We start from the raw sequence: 18,368 nt of genomic DNA on the forward strand, positions 1-18,368 counted from the left end.
ATCATTCTTTATTAATATCATACCGAAACTACTAAGTGTTATTCATAAATCCTTGGTCCTTCAGTTACTAATTTAAGAGATAAAATATTTTTACACTACATCTTGCAATCATCTATTTAAGTGAGACAATATCGTCATTAGTGAGCGCAAAATTAGCTTAACTGATGCTAAGCCTAATTTATTCTTGCTAATATGACATTATTATAGAGATGTACGCATACAAAAATAATTTTTTTTTTATATTCACATAATCCTTTAACTCACAAAACTATGATCATAGTCCATTCGTATTCGATATAAAAAAGCATACACACCGTGAACTGTCACAGTTATCAGTTTTCTAAGGTATCCCCCAACGTTATTACTAGCTTGACATAAGTAATATCCTTCAGTCTCTCTGACAGCGTTTCTAATCGTTAGGGATCCGTTTCCATAAACAATGTACTGTTGACTGTTATAAACTGGGACAAAATCCTTCGGAGAACTGCCTGAAATAGAAACATTTATATAACTGTTTGAACGTTTTCACGATTTTGCGTGTTATAAATATTATGAAATAGGCTCAAGTTTCTGATGTCTCTTGCTATTGAGTTTCCTGTAATAAGCATACAAGCAAGTAAAGTAAAGCCTCATCAACTGTGTACTATTTACAGCTAATTTCCTTATCGCTTTATAAATTAATTAAATTCACTTGTACAATAGACTACTTTTATTGTAACTAAAGCACCATAATAAGACAGAAAAAATATGACGACAAGATTGTATCAGACATATTAGCTTAACAATTATCCCTAGTATTTGGTTCTTCTATTTTAAGTGTAATGCATAATTTCAGAAAGGAAAATAATGCACAAATAAAATGTAATGTTTTGTTAAACGGTAACTAAGACGAATATTTTAGATAACGTAATACGGTTCATTTGCCTAAAGTACAACTTATATGACGTTTCGAACTGTTATTGCAACTTTTCGTCTACTAGAGGTTCGAAACGTCGTCTTTGGATTATTAAAAGCGGATGAAACTCATTATATTATTCAAACGTAATAATTAAATATACCTTGATGACTTAGTATCCATGAAACAATCAAAAATAACAATTCTAACAACTGCAAATAATATTTGGTCAGAATTATTCAACGCGCATATATTCAAAGACTTGAATCAGAACTAACGTTAACATTATAATTGGGTCAAGACATTGGTCTAGCTTGTAGTAGTGTTTTCACCATTTTAAAATTGTTGTAATATTTCGGTTGGCTGTAGTGTTCCTGTTGCTAATTGACATAAACATAAATTGTTTCATAATTAAGTGTACGATATAAAAATGAAATGATTCAAATTTGTGCTTTAAAAAAAAGTAAAAAACGAAACTCTACAAACACAAAAACTGGGAATTTTATATAAGATGTCACCCAAAAATAGTGTGAAAAATCAGCACTAATGTTAATAGATTGATATTTTTTTTATTTTAGAAACATTTTCTTTGACTTAACCTTCTAAAAATTGTAAATGTCTAAATTGGGCCGCAGTATAAATTTGTACTAACTTTCGTCCAAATCCTTTTAACCGTTTTTAAGATATCTTGCAGACAAACACATAGAGGTGAAAACATAACCTTCGTAGATCTTCAGCAGCGGAGATAATAATATAACAGTTGTATTCTGTTAACCATATTCACAAGCACATGCATGTTATTGTGGAAATAATATAGACACACAAGAAGAGCCAAAACCATGAAATTCATAACGATCGGGCCGAGACAGGTTGTTTTTTTGTGTTTATTGAATTTTGAAGCCAACTTAATGGTGTTGTTATGAATCCGTTTTTGAAGATGGATCGACTTTAACGACGTAAGTAAGTACTGCCCACGTTGAACGACAATTAAGAGATAAAAAATGATCGAAATCGCAAAGTGTTTGGTCGCGACTAAAACCGGGCAATCCATCCCAACTACACAACTGGAGTCTTCAGACGACGATCACTAGGGATCATAGAATATTATTATAACTAATGAATACTGACTTATTAAAACAATCATTATTCGGGAGTAAATTACTTACGTTAAGAATATCCTTTCTGAAAGACCCTCGTAATTTTATAGAACATTTGTTTCCATTTACACTTTTAATAGCACCAAATAATGGCTTAAAACCTTTCAAGGTATGTACGTATAGATTTCCGATAGTTCATTTCATACCTATCGCTGGTGTTCCCGAGATAAGAATTTTCAAACATGTATACAAGAACTTTCTTGGATGATAGATTCCAACCATCATTATAAAGAGAGAGGCTACATAAGTACTGTGGTTGAATGATTCAGCTACGCAGTGATCCATTGAATCTTTAATAAAACGAAAATGCCCCGTTGTCATAGAAACACTGATAGTTTGAACAACTGAGACAGCAGTGAAGCGGGATTTATTGAAATTGTTTGTATAAATCATACCATTCATTCGGTGTCAAAATCTTCAAAAGAAATATCAAATATTTATATATAATATAACTAAAATAGTTTATGGAAATAAACACAGTCATTGATCTGACAAAGTCCAAAAGTTAATCTCCAGAAAATATTAAGTTTTTTTTCCAATATAAAGAGATATAAAGTCTTTTTCTCGAAAAAAGTTGTATTTCATCTACAAAAATGTTCTATAGTCGATTTGTTACATATCCGTTTTTTGTTCGTTTAATCTATTTTAACATGTTAAATATTACGTAAATTTAAACTACTCATTTATAACACACACACACATATTATTTATACCTATAGTTCTAAATCTATCAATTACATTATTTTTTTTAAATAGACTATTTTTCAATCAACCCTGCTAAACAATAATGATCAAATTAATAAAAAATTAAAATTTACACAGAGACTCACAAACCAGAGATAGTTTTTACATTACCAGTCCTTGTCATTATTAAAATTTATAAAGGATAATGGCTGTGGCCATATCACCCAAATGTATTGGGGATATTCCATGTATCAGAGAAGATCCAGGCATTGATATCAAAGCAGTCATCGAGTTGACTACGGAAAATTAAGGGTTAGGGGTTGAGTGCTTGAACCTATAACGTCTCAAAAATCTACTGCTTTTCGCTACCTACATCCACTTTTGAAAAAGCGGTTATCATTAACACTTATACACAAGCTTAGAGAAGAAATAAACCACAGTACGTTTGTATACAACTTCCAACAATGGAAAAATTAATTTTAATTTTTGGGCTTTTGTAATGTTTTTGATATATATAAAATTTGACTGTTTAATAACTTATTCTTTAATTTCTGTGTTTTGTCGCTTACTTAGTTAACCACACTGAAACATTTTAAAAGTAAAAAGTAGGTGTTTTTCTGCAGTAAAAAGTTATTTTTTAATGAAAGAAAAGAGGCAACGATTCATTTTTATAAGGATGGAAAAACACATGTATAACGATTTTGATCTTTTTCGGTTGCGGCTGTAAAAGTTGTTGTAGAAATATAACTACTAAACCACAGCATATAAATTGAAAGATATCGAAGGATCGGGATTTGTTTGACAGCAAACAAAACATTTCATATTCTAACACCAAACTTATTATAAAGAATTATTGGCAACTAAACACACACACTGAGACTATAACGAGCTAAAAAAGACCCTCCATCATATTTCCTGTCACAACACACACGTATTAATTAAACTGACAGCTTAATTTGTTCTGTTACTTGTTCTTTATTGAAATATAAACCTACTTTTGATTTGTTTAACTTTTCTACCATTAACCATACTTTATTTAATTCGGTATACATTTCTGTACTAATTCACAGAGCAGGTGATTAAGGCACTCCTAAGCCGAGGGTCGCGGGTTCGAATCCCCGTCACACCAAACATACTCGCCCTTTCAGCCGTAGGGACGTTATAATGTGACAGTCAATCCCACTATTCGTTGGTAAAAGAGTAGCCCAAGAGTTGACAGTGGGTGGTGATGACTAGCTGCCTTCCCTCTAGTCTTACACTGCAAAATTAGGGACGGCTAGCGCAGATAGCCCTCGAGTAGCTTTCCTCGAAATTCAAGAAAACAAACAAAAACAATCATTGAGCTTAATACGCATGAGTGAGCTAAATGGACCAAAACGTTCAGTTTTTTAAAAGATTAGCACAGACCTGCACTTAATGAAGATAATACTGCTTTCTTTAACACTGTTTGCGTTATATTGGTTAATTCAATAAATTAGTTTACTTTAATTTTGTTGCCTATAAAATGCGGAAGAACAGGAAAGGTATATGGACAGAGAACAAAGTTTGGTACATAATAGTGCCTAGAGGAATAGAATTTAGACGGATCTATATAAACAGCACGTTTTATTCGACCTCTTCGGAAACTGACCGAGAATTAATTCATATTTTACAGACGATTTAGCATAGCGATTGTGCGCCTTTTTAATGCGTCATTTTATAATAACTTATTCCAAAAGAACTATGTCCCTGTTAAAATGCATAGGTTCCTTCAATCTATAAGACCTACCGTTACAAACTATTGTCGTCTTTACGTTTATAAGTGTTCCTGTTTGTATCTGAAACTCTTAACCTTGTTATAAGTGCTGGTGACCTAACATGTGGTTTTCCACATTCTAGTTCCTGATATTTAACACTTACTATTGGTACAAGCATTTGTGATAAAAGCATTGCTTTTCTCCCTAAAACATGTTGGGTCAGACTGTAAGTCTGAGGGTCTATGGTTTACATCTCGGTGTCAATAAATTATGCTTTGCACTTTGGAATCGTAGATTCGTTAGAAGGGTGATAATTACTCCCAGTATTTGATTAAAATAGCTAATGTTTTGGCAGCTGATAATGCGGATTAGCTGCCTTCCCTCTTGTCGATTATCTTAAAATTTAAAACTGTTAGCGAATAAACCCTTTAGTTTTTTGTGGTTATTTTTGCAGATGTCGGAAACAAACTTAAGAGGATGTTCTATCTGATGTTACAAATCTTTATCGATGTTACACTTAGTATTGTTGTTCATTCTCCTTTTTTATATACATGAGTGTTCCACTTGTTAAAGAACCAATCGTTTCTGCTTTACTCCACTGACATTCCAAATGTTCATGTGTTGCAGAAAATTCTGACTTATGTCTCAGTGTTTATTTCAAGACATTTTGTTTATAACACGTTTACGCCAAGTGAAAATTATAACCTTCTCAGAAACTTATATTCACACAAATTAAAGTTGTTTATTACCGCGTACAATGAAATCAGATGCAATTTGTTTTAGCTGCAAGTGCTTGAAGCGCTTTTGCATATGCTTTTAAATCATAGTGATTAGTACCTGAAGCTTTCTTCCACGTTTCGATTGGCCGTGGCGATCCTTCTGCTGAACAGTCAATGGTAACCGTGTTTCCTAGAACCACTGAGGTGTTTGAGGGTTCTATCTTCCATCGAGGTGGCGCTGTTTAAAAATATATATAATTGATGTGAATTTAAGCTAACTTTCTGATATGAATATCTCGTCAAGTTACTTGTGGATGAAAAAAAAAAACACCTCGGTATATTGAAAAGCACATGTCAAACATTCTGTTACAGGCACACCCAGCGATGAACTAAATAAAAACAATAACAAAAGTTATGCCTATCTTTTTGACATAAAACAGTTCAGTTTTTAAATTCATTTTAATTATTTATTTATATCCCTTGTTAAACTCTCTGTTGCTATGGTATCGTTAGCACACATGATTTGAATTTTCTAAAGCATACCAAGTCAAAAACATATGAGCGTTTAAATTTTGTTGACGATACCTTCAGCCAAAACATGATTTTCAGTAAACATGTGATTAACTAATTCCTTAGTATGGCTTGTTACATCATAGTACTCCCCAGTTTTGAAGCACATCTTCAATCTTTAAGGTGTGGGAAGTATCTATTGTGCTATCTTTAAAGTGTGGGAAGTATCTATTGTGCTATCTTTAAGGTGTGGGAAGTATCTATTGTGCTATCTTTGAGGTGTGGGAAGTATCTGTTGTGCTATCTTTAAGGTGTGGGAAGTATCTATTGTGCTCAAACTGTGAATGAGAAGATTCGTTACCGAAAAAAATCGTGTACAAAAATTTAGGGTCGTGGACGGTCAAATACCACTATTCAAACAGATCAAAATAGCCCAAAATTTGGGTATGACTGTTGTTAACTAGCTTGCCTTCCGTTTATCTTGTCTATAAATTCAAATAAGAAACGGTTATGTGCAAGCAGCACATTCTAGCTTTGTACAAAATTCTAAATGTATCTTGACATGGAATCTGTGTGTTTGTGCTTAATTATAAAACTAACAAACAATATCTAGCAATTATATTTTATCACACATACGAAAAGTAAGTTCTAGTGTAGTATTTCAAGCTAAAAATATGAAACTCTTTCTCTAAATACTCACTATCAACACTTAAGATGGTGCTATGAGTTGCTATTCCTCCAGCGTTTGAGACAATACACGTATAATTCCCACCGTGCTGAGGTTTAACATCATTTAATGCTAAAATTGTAAATTTCTTGTGCTTCTGCACCGTAACACCCAGTTCCGCGGGTAGCTGACGATCATTTCTTAGCCATTCCATCTCAAATGGTGGATCCCCTTTGTTGATGGAACACGTAAGGACTATCGTGGAATCCTCTCTCACGCGAGCAGGCAGGTAAAAAGGAATAATTTGTGGTGGGGCTATAAAACGGAAAGAAAATCCACTAGTTAAATTTAAAAAATCCATTTAAAACTAGAATAAAATAAACAGCTAAACGAAATCAAGACAGAGACGAGACAGAACCTGAAACTTTCAATAAGCTCAACGGATTGTTATCATTCCTCAACAAAATTTCACAAAAGTCCAAACAATGCCTGATTAAATATAAACAAAATATTATTCAATTAATTTCAAAAATCAACCATTACTAAGATTATATGTGCAGTAGGTAGATCATAATTGAAAAGGAAATCTGGTACTGTCGAGAAACTAATAATGATAATTTCGAATGATTTTAAGCAACATAGTACATTTTATATGTAATTTTAACGTATTTCTATTTTTAATTTTTCGTTAATGATTATCCATACTTACCTTATGTATGATTTATTACTACAGTCTCATAATTGTTCATATACTTCCATCTTTATATTGTTTTGTTCCTCAAGATAGACTGAGACTGTTCAAGTTTTCATACAAGATTTGACTTTCATGTGTTTTAAACGTGGCAGACTTATGAACTTAAAATGCTAAAATCCGGGTTTCGAGTCCCTTCAGTAGACAGAGCACATATGGGGTATTGTGAATACTTCCTCTAAAGCAACTGCTATTAAGTTTACAGTAAGTAATAAAACCATTTTGTGACCATCCTCGTATCGCAGTTCTAAGCTCTATTATCACCCTAACAGGACTCATAGCAAGTCAGTTCGGATACTTTGCCTTACTGCTCTCTCTAGTGTTGAGACTGTTAATCTTCGAATTTATTAATTAATAAGAGAAAGCTTGCGAAATCCGTTAAAGGTACGTATAACTTACTTTTTTATCAATCACGAATTTTCTATGATTAGGTAGAAACTTCGTTGGTAATGGGATTTGAGTTTGCGCATAGCTTGATGAATTTCATTGCGACCGTATCAAGCGGTGACCTAGGTATTCTAATCGGCTTATAAACTTAACCAATTGTACTATACGATAAACAGTTCTTGTATTTATTTAAGAGAAAGAAAAAACAGTGTTATGTATCCGATCTGTGTTATTATATCCACGAAGTGAAACAGACTTATTGTTTTAATATAGAAAATGAGCTTTAAAAAGTCTGCATAAATGCATTTCTTTACTGACACACGAGACACATTTTGGTTTAAAGTCTCAAAGGGTTAACATAGTTTCATTATAGTAAAATGAATGTCAATAGCACTATTCGTTAAGAAAAGAGTAGCCCAAGAATTGGCGGTGGGTGGTAATGACTAGTTGTCTTCCCTCTAGGCTGACACTGCTAAATTAGGGACGGCTAGCGCAGTTAGCCCTTGTATAGCTTTGCATGAAATTCAGAAGAAAACAAAACCAAATAGCTAAATACCTATCATAATCTCTTCCTCAGTGACTTCTGTTTGTTGTGAACCATTTGTATGTGATTAAATACCTTTTCGGAGGTAATACGTGATATTTTGTGGTACATTTGTGTTATGTACGCCAGCACTCTTGAAAAATGCAATGAAATTTGTTAATGAGTTTGCCTATAACTATACAAGTTTTCTAATGTGAATTTTGTGCAAGAACGTGTTTTGCTATGTCTGAAGCGTGAATTCCAACATAAGTTAAAACCATTTTTGTTTTTCTTAATTCGCCTGTTTAGTATTCGTCCTGTTTCACCGCAATAGATTTCTTAACAAGTTTCACAGATACTGGTTTCTATTTTCGAGTTGAATGAGGACTTCTGAATGGACTAAGATACGAACTTTAGTTGTACAGTAGTCAATAAGCAGTTTTAACAATAATTTCGTTTAACTTGTTCAGGTTATCCTTTCATATAACAGATTGCTATAGTTTCAGTTGGTATTAAAATCCAGTTTTTTGTATTTGTTTTGTTGAATGAAATGGTTAAAATCCCAATTACCATAAAACTTTTTGTGGAAGCATTTGAACAAAGATTTTAAGATACTTGGATTATCATTTTAACTTCCATAGCTTAATGGGAAGTAGGGTTTGAGGAATTGAAACGTAGATATTTTTCTTCATTTCGAAGTTTCAGATATATAGTAAGTATAAAAGTTTTAATTTCTTCTTTGTGAATCTAAATATCTAAAAAAGGATAGTTTTATCGATTTAATTTGCTCTGGTGAATTTAATGGAATTATGCACAACAGTTGAGATGGCTGAAAAATTTGTCAGAATTGTTTTTGTTGTTATCCAGAATAAATTTCTCTGAATAACTCAATTGTAACATAATGTACTACACCAATATCTCCAGTTTCACTTTCACACAACAGTATTCGTTATAATGTTTTATGAACTAAAACAGTAACATGATAGATAAACCAAAAAGCAATAACGAAAGTTACTGAGCCTGGTACTGACTTATTTTGTATGATAAATTCGTTTCTTACCAGCCGCTGTACCTCACAAGTGATGTAGGATTGTTTATTCTATACAATTCAGATCCACGTGTTTTTATTATTTATATTTTTCTCTGTTTCCTTTTTGTTTGTCAATTGATAAAGCTACACAATCAGTTATTATAAACATAACTATTTTTAGAAAATCAGTAGTAAACAAGTAAAAATATACGTCTCGTTTGCAGAGTCTCGTTCAATTTTTTCTTATCAAATATACAAACAAACGACAGACGACAAACAAGCACAATTCCTAAGGATTCATTCGGATATAAAAGGCTCAACCGTAATTGTGCACTAGTTCAATCTTCGAAATTTACGTAATAGTTTAACTTTAAACCACCATTCGTAGAGCAAAATCATATGAATGTTTCATTTTGATTTTTTTTCTATTTGAAAGAAATTATAAAAATAAAGAAACGTGATTATAACAGAAGAAACATTTTACTCTAGTTAAGTTCAATCATCTCACTTAAGTTCTTAGTCTACGAAATAAAACGTACTTTCATTTGCATGATGGTTGAATAAGACACGCTGTTCGCAGCAGAAGCAAACGGAATAAATGCCTACTAATGACTGTAAATGAATTATTATATACGTAATGCTAAATTCATTTTAAGCTCCTTTCAAAGAAGCTAATCACGTTAGAATGCCATCCATACCAGAGTTAATTATAGAAAATACAAGCAGGAAATTAATCCTCTAAATTTAATGGAATATTGTTTTGTTGCAGTGAAGATAATTATTAGTTATAGCTAGAAGGTTAATAAAACTTTATACTTTTTATTTCAGGTTTACGTTCTATTCTTTGTACAGATTTTAACATGATATTGTGAGACTCAGGAAATTCTATAAAAACAATTGTTTTAGTGAAAAGAAATAATTCAGACTTGACATGTAAACATACGGTTCAAACTGTAAAAACAGCTTCCATTAGTTATCGCAGTTACACTCTTTACTGACTATTCGGAATATTTGCTGTTAAGGAAAGTTCATCTTTTGAAACAACGAAAATTTTCACTTTTCGAGGAAACTTTTTACATAGCTTCTATGTGCCACAAAGTAAGTATTTTCAGTTCTAATAAGCCATAGTTCCATGTTCACATTTTTTAAAGTACACTGAATGGCCCGACATGACCAGGTGATTAGGGCTCTCCACTCGCAATCTGAGAGTCGCGAGTTCGATTCTCTTCGCATCAAACATGCTCGCCCTTTCAGCCGTGGGGGCGTTATAATGTTACAATCAATCCCACTATTTGTTAGTAAAAGTGTAGCGCAAGAGTTGGCAGTGGATGGTAATGACTAGCTGCATTCCCTCTAGTCTTACACTGCTATATAACAGACGGGTAACATAAACAGTTCTCGTGTAGCTTTGCGCGAAATTCAAAAACAAACAAGTACCCTGAACTATCTGCGACTCTTACAGTTTATCAAAATAGACTGTAGATTGTTGAAAATAATATTTTAAATGATACGGTGAAAATTCTGGCAGGTACAATAAAAATGTTTACAGTTCTTTTTTATAACGTTTTGCACTTATTATTCTGTAGTTCATTCTGTTTTGTGACGTTTGAATTGGTATAAGATATGTTACACGTTTTCAGTATAAAGCAATTCTCCAAATGAAACGACAATATATAACATGCAAATTATGTAGATATAGTTCTGGAAGTTCAAGTATTCATGCGTTTGAATATTTATATTCTTGTTGCACATTTATAATTGTTAATATCTTAATTTTTTACTTCTAAAACGTCGTGAACTAAATACATTAAAATTATGGTACGAATATATAACGTACAGATGCACAAAACAGATCGCCTAACTTATCATTAGAAGAAGATAAGAGATAATACTAAATGAACACACGATTTGGAAGACACGTGTTTATTGATCTGCTTTTGTTTCCAGTGGGGAGAATATTTGGTTTGGTTTGTTTTGAATTTCGTGTAAAGCTACATGAGGGCTATCTGCGCTAGAGAATGTTTGGCTCTCCGGGTTTTTCTACTATTCAAATTTCCATACTATTCTGCTTTTGTAACAGCAGTAACGACATCCGTTAATTATGCTGAAAGATGGGAGAACCGAAATTGTTATTCGATGACAGAAAAACAGTCAGTGTCTTAAAGTAAACTGATATGAGACAATAGAAATGTAATAACGAAAACAGTTTATGTATGTGGAAAGATAATGGACTTCAAATATTTCTGTAATGTAAGATAACCGCCTAATCTAATTATTTTTAGCATTCCTGCACATCATTACAATAAAATTATTGATGCAATACTGACACACGCACAATAAACACAGTATGGCACTCAGCATGAGTAAAGGTTAAGACTGTAATTAATCGTTTGGTTATTTTGTTTTAGCCAGAGTTATTCTCGCAGAAATATATAAACAATATAATCTATATAATGAAATGTTATTATAATTATTCCATTAATAAGTAATATTAATAATTTTATTGATTCCATGTGGGTTTACTTGAAACAACTAATATTAATCCTATGAACTTCTTTGCACAAAAAAGGAAAACTATTCACACTTTTATCACCGTATTTTGGCCAAATTAAATTTGTTTTTTTTTTTCACGAAAAGCTACACGTCTCTAATTTTGCAATGTAAGACTAGAGCGCTTGGGCTACTCCTTAACCAACGAATAGTGGTATTGATTGTCGATATGTATTAAGTTTATGATATTTGCCAACAAATTTAATATACACAACTTTCTTTCTTAACGCAAATATGTTTTAATAAACAAACAACAATACAATTTATAATAACTGTTATTAACACTAGTTATTACAAATAATTATTTATAGACAAGAGTTTTACAAACCACAAACAATATACAGTCTTCTATCTGGTCTGAAACTGAATTTTTATCGACATTCCAGGTCCATGACGAGCGAAATAATTTTATGTTGATATGCAGATACACTTCATTTGATGGAACTGTTAGCTAGCTCTATACTTGTTTAGCCTAACGTGGTTTAGAAGTTTACTTTTCAGAGAGGAAGATAGACATCTAATGTTCTCGTAGACATACTAATGCCAAAGTTAATTATCTGGAGTTGAGCGGTTCGCAGTGTTCGAAATCTGTAAACGTTCCTTTACAAGTGTCTGTAGTTTTCCAATTAATAAGCGTTAATCAAAATTATAACTTCCGAGTCTTATAGTATACTGACTCAAGTGATCAAACAATATTCTATTACTGTCTCTTGGCGCGTCAATTTGTAAACTTTAGGCAAAATTTTCGAGAGATCAATTGGCTTAACAATATTCGAAAACACCCTGGTGCTTCAGTGAAACATATATCGTTCACTCTCACTCTCGAAAATTTTATACAAATTTGAAGAACAGGCGAAACTTGCGTAATTTAACATTTAAAACATTTAGCAATACACGTTACATACATTAAACTTAAACAAACGTACATATTAAAATAAATGTATAACAGTAAATCCGATACAGAGTTCACTAAGTACGGGTGTAAAATTTCTGGTTTCTCGGATCTTCCCTGTTGGAGCTATGGTGGCTACACACGCAGACTAACAGACACGCCCTTTTATTACGATAGATTACTTTTTAGTTTCTTTAGTAACTATGATAAGAAAATGGGGAAATAAATTGAAAAAAAAACTTGTTTTTAGATTAGGCATTGAAAAATAAAGAAAACAATAACAGACATTGCGTTGGTGTAAATCGATTCTGCTATTCTAATCTATATTATTAAGAACTAGCTGGAGTACTTGTTATGGATTGCATGTTATATAAATTTATGATTAATGAAAGGTTATCTTAGCACATGAAAAGTTGCTTCCTTATACGTAATTGTAAAAAAAATGGAAAAACACTTATAAATTCTTCAAAACACAAAATGGCCTCACCAAATTTGGTGAAGATCCATTAAAATGGTGCGAAGTAGTGTTAAAAAAACGTAAAAACACGCATAAGAAAATGTAAAATTCAAAACTGGAAGTTGATGTATACCCCATGGATCTAATAAACCTCCATGCCAATTTTGATGAAGATACATCCACATCCTGCGAAGTACTTTCATGAACATACAACAAACAGAACTATGATGTTTATCATATAGATAAAAAGGGCAAATTTCGGTAAATGTTTATAAAAGTCTGTGATAAAATATGATTCATCAAACAGTACTATAATGTTTATTATATATATAAAGAGACAAATTTCGGTAAAGGTTTATAAAAGCTGTGATAAAATACGATACAACAGACAGTGCCATTATATTATGATGCTTATTATGTATATAAAGAGACAAATTTCAGTAAAAGTTTATAAAAGTCTGTGATAAAGTACGATACAACAAACAGTACTATGATGTTTATTATATATATATAAAGAGACAAATTTCGATAAAAAGTTATAAAAAGTATGTGATAAAGTACGATACAACAAACAGTAGGTACTATGATGTTTATTATATTTATAAAGAGACAAATTTCGATGAAAGTTTATAAAAGTCTGAGGTAAAGCTATAAAGTATGATATAATCATAATTGAAGTATTAATACTAAATAGTATAAAAGTATTAACTATTGTAATATATAAAATTAATGTTTCATCCTAGGCAATGTAATTTTATGCTGCTTTTATTTTGTTTCATATGAGCATTATTTTATATAAAGCTGTAAACAGTAGGGATGTTATTACAATTACATGATGACCCATTAAAAACAAAGTTCCACATGATTTTGGTTTAATTTATATGACAGAAGTTACTTCAGAAAGGGTGACAGTAAGGATATTAAAGTTTAATGTAATTGTTACGTAGATTCTACTCTAACTAGAATCCAGTAAACGTTTTTGTTGTTGTCGTTTTTTTGTCAAGTTATATACGTTTTTTGCCCGATGATGTTTGTTAAATGAAGCTAGAATTTTCTGTTTTTGCTAGAAAAAGTTACCAAACTGACTCTTTGGAACTTCTCGTTGTGCCGTTATAAATTGTATTCAATTAATTTCTGGAGTTTAAGACGTTAAAAAGTCAATCAGATGTTCTTACAAATTTAATTTCGAGTACACTTTCCTTAAAGTTAAGCAAGTTGAAGTCCTGGTTTGTTGCAAAATTCTACGGCATCTGAACTTTAAGTTTCTGCTGAATAGTTAATTTCCATCTTTTCCTTCTGCTGCTCTATGTGTATGTGTATGTTTATTTCATAGGTGCATGTCTTCTTCTTCTGGATATTACTGCACATAAATAAAGAATTGCCGTTTGATATCATCTTTCCCACTTCATAAAATGGTCTCATGCGCAAAAGTGTTTTGAATGAGTTTAAAGATGTGGCATATATCAAGTATGATATTCTCACTAAACTTGCTCGTTCATGTCTGCCATGCCATTGATAAAGAAATAACCAACACACGTTTTAATTGTTGTTAAGATAAAAAAAACCCATAAACACCAGTGCATCACTAGCAGTCATAGCGTCTTCTCTTTCTACGCTAACATCAACATAACTGAGAAATGTCTCACTTCTCAGGTTTTCTTATGACCATTTCCTCTAGCATTAAGGCACAAATAACTTTGATGGCTCCTTTTTTCCCATTTGTTTTGTAATGTATTAAATGCTTCTTAGGTAAAGCCAACACAACATAACGCTTTCATATCATTTTCGAATAACAGAGGAAACTGGTATTGTAAGACTTGAAGTGGGTTTTACAAAACTGAAGACTGTGGTGCAGTAAAACTACAGTGTCAATACAACAAAAGTAGAAAATATTCTTTGCAATACTTTTTTCTTCTGTATATAAGTAATCATTATAAATATTTCTAAAGGGATATCGGAAAAGAAGCTGTTAGTCGATATAAAAATGTTTCTTTATTAGTGTTTGCACAAACACCTTTAACGAATTAACAGTTCACTTCAAACTCTTGTTTTTTTTGTTGCGCAAACTTTAATTTATTCTCAGCTGTATACAAGCGATCAACTGTTTTGTTCCTTTAGTTTTTTTGCATACTTGTCAGTGACATGGTAGCTAGCATGTAGAAGTACATCAGGTATTACACTTGACGTAACAGAACATGAAGCAACATTGTCAGGTGTGTTTGAACTAGAAGAAAGTTGTCTTTGTATTTATGTCTTTTATTAGACAAACTGCAAATAAATCACAATATACAATTGACTCGCCAAACTATGAAAATTATTTTTTATTCGTTTTTAATAATTATTTCATTATTTTGGACAAACTTCTTATTGCTTTATTAGTATCATTAGCATCAGATTGTTTATTAACTGTTAACTTCTACAGAATTACTACATTACCAATGTTTATATAGACAGATACAGTAACGAGCACCGGTGTTTTGACTTATATATATATATAAACCTTTCAGAAATGGCAACTGTATCATAATTCCTTAGTAAACTTCAAAGACATTCTCACTAATTTCACGAATATTTTGTATTTAATCACGTTTGAAGTAGAATACTCTGACGTTATAATTTCAATATGTGAATGATTTTTTTGTTGATTGTTGTTGTTGTTTTGAATTAAGCACAAAGCTACACAATGGGCTATCTGTGCTCTGCCCACCACGAGTATCGAAATCCGGTTTTTAGCGTTGTAAATCCGCAGACATAACACTGAGCCACTTTCTGTTTATAGTTTCTTGAATTATTATACGACTATATATGACATCATTACTTTATTTATTTTTGTTGTCACAAAGTCCATTTAGCGGAAAGTTTAAAAAAACCTTTGGCTAATAACAAATTCAAACAAATCTAGACAGCTAGACATCAAAAGAAGTTTTCTCACAAAAAACAACCCAATTTTCAACAGTCTGAATAAAAATTTGAACAATTAGAATATAACACTCCAAAGTCATTGTAATAATATACCTTCCGTAGGTGCTCAGGAAATTAATATACAGTACACAAAACATTTTTTTCTCTTATGCGAACATTTTGACTTGTGCATTAATAATAGGCTTAGTATATTTTTAAGCACCATAATTTTAACTCAGAACCTTGGGGAATTTCAAGAATTAAAAGAGTGTAAAATAACAGAATTTCAGCCTTACTGCATTTGTAAAATCCAGTACCAACAGTGCGTTGCACTCAATCCAGAGCTATTCTATAAAGGCTTATCAAAAATTTTAAAAAGGCCTAATGTTAAGCCGTAGAATAGCATTATAAATGTAGTTATTGATAGAAAAAATGTTAAGTACAGTAAAGTTTAGACCTAAACAAACTAAAGCAAAAACGTACACAAGTTAAAGTGTTAATTTATCTTTTTATTTAATATAAGCGGTGCTTAGTAAATACTTAACGAATTAACATTCTTCATCAAAAGTTACATTGCACAATCTCTAGGTTTTTATGAAGTACCACTTTCTTCTTCGAATATTTACTATTCATTTTTCCAACAGATCGGATTATCTCCGTAGAGAGCTGTATGAAATTTGAAAATGCGTGAATTCGATTAAATAGATAGCTACCTATAATATTAAAATTAAAAGAAAACTCTGAGCATAAAAGCTAAAGTTATACATACTCAAAGTTAGCTTTAATTAGGTAACGTTACTACCATTACGCCTTAAGAATCTATATCTAACAATGTAATATGTTGGCAGTGGCAAATTAATTAACAGTAATTTATTTATGAGGTGAAACAAACAAACAAAACTCAACATTGAAACGACGCAGGATCAGCTCTGATGTATTGTTAAAACACGCGCTGAGATTTTTAGATTACAAAACACTACAAACTAAGTCACGTCTTAGCGAATAAAAGTATCGCATAGACCAGTGGTTCTTAACCTTTTTCAGTGTTTGCACCCCTTTCAAATCAGTAATCATTTCTCGCACCCCCTGGAAACTTAAATATAAAAAAAGCTAAAAATACAAAGTTGATGTAATCAAAAATTTTTTTTTTAATCTTCATACATACAGCATACCTTTTTTTAAGACAAAAATTCAGGGTACATAATGAAAAATTAATTTCAATGTTTCTTCTTAGGAGAAATATAAAGCATACTCTTATGTAAAAATATAGATTTGCTTTAATTATTCATGGGCATCCTCGCACCCCTTGGGAATCATCTTCGCACCCCCTAGGGGTGCGGGCACCCCTGGTTAAGAACCCCTGGCATAGACCGACAAACGTCATTGTTCAATCCAACTCCGTACAGAGGTCAATGATGCTGTCTATGCTTTTCTCGACAGACTTAAAGTCCCACTTACACTGACAGGTTATGTCTAGCATCCTATTATATAATGTGGGAAAAGTTTCGGAAAATGTTTCAAGTTATTAAGAAAAATTAAACAGTCGAAAGAAAAGGGATTCGTGTTTTGATATATTAATAAATTTTTTTTACTTTTGTTTTTACCGAAAATGGAAACCAAATAAACCTGTCGCGTGTAATCTTTAGTTGTAATATAAAACACGTTAAAGGAAGAATTTCATGTGAATATTTTATAAGATCCTCTATTGGATTTGTTCTGTGTATAATAACTTTACGACTTGTATCAAATGTTTATTAATTTATAAACAAACACATTAGCAGACAACATAGTGTTTGAGCACCAAAGGATTATGAAAGTTATCTGTTATAAATAAACTTTATCAAAGCAAATTATGTACTGTTTTATCAATACAGATGAGAAAATTGCATGTTATACCTGAGAGTATACTTGTAATGAGACTGTAAAGTTCTCTCAGGAAACGCACACGCTATGACATGTATTAATGGAAGAGCAAAACTGAGTTTTTATCTACGCTTCAAAATGAAATTAAATACTAAGCAGTTTTAACGATAAACACCAGGTTCGCTGTGAAAGCAGAGCAGCGTAGAGTGAAAATATTTATCTTATTTTTTTTCCAAAAAATATATTGATAAAACTGTAAAATGAAAGACAAGCATAATATGCATTCAAAATCTGCACCATCAACTAATAAACAGTTTTTTATATTGAGAGCAAACTCTTGTTAATAACAGTTAGAGGCAAATAGTATTTTTTGTGTATAGATGTAAAATACTAATAAACGCTCAAGCGCCTTCAGCCAAAACACAATGTTCATGTTACAAGGTCCGCCTTAGTTTATTGCTATTGTTATCTTCAATTGTTAACACTGTAACAAAGAAAACAAGAAGCATGTTTTACACAGTTTTGGAGTATTTTGTCTGGGGAGTGAAATATAATGTCTGAAAGAACAACACAGTTAAGGTCTGTATATCAGTGCTGCTAATATATCACTGTCATAGTATTTATGTTCATAATGCTTCTCGTCTGC

At 31.8% G+C, this 18,368-nt stretch overlaps 2 protein-coding genes across 2 annotated transcripts in view; one reads left to right on the plus strand and one right to left on the minus strand.

Moving 5' to 3' along the window:
* LOC143223204 (ribonuclease kappa-B-like) overlaps window positions 1-18,368 on the plus strand; it is a 514,553-nt gene that overhangs the window by 53,697 nt on the left and 442,488 nt on the right. The gene's annotated exons all lie outside the window — the stretch shown is intronic.
* The window catches only part of LOC143223199 (cell adhesion molecule Dscam1-like), a 115,643-nt gene that overhangs the window by 41,658 nt on the left and 55,617 nt on the right, over window positions 1-18,368 (minus strand). The window contains exons 9-11 of the mRNA XM_076450800.1: window positions 6,402-6,683; window positions 5,310-5,429; window positions 315-488 (exon numbers count right to left, since the gene is read on the minus strand). Coding sequence (XP_076306915.1) covers window positions 315-488; window positions 5,310-5,429; window positions 6,402-6,683 — 576 coding nt within the window. The remainder of the gene's footprint in view (window positions 1-314; window positions 489-5,309; window positions 5,430-6,401; window positions 6,684-18,368) is intronic.

The sequence above is a fragment of the Tachypleus tridentatus genome, chromosome 8, assembly GCF_004210375.1.
Source record: "Tachypleus tridentatus isolate NWPU-2018 chromosome 8, ASM421037v1, whole genome shotgun sequence".
In the NCBI taxonomy this organism is placed as follows: domain Eukaryota; kingdom Metazoa; phylum Arthropoda; class Merostomata; order Xiphosura; family Limulidae; genus Tachypleus; species Tachypleus tridentatus.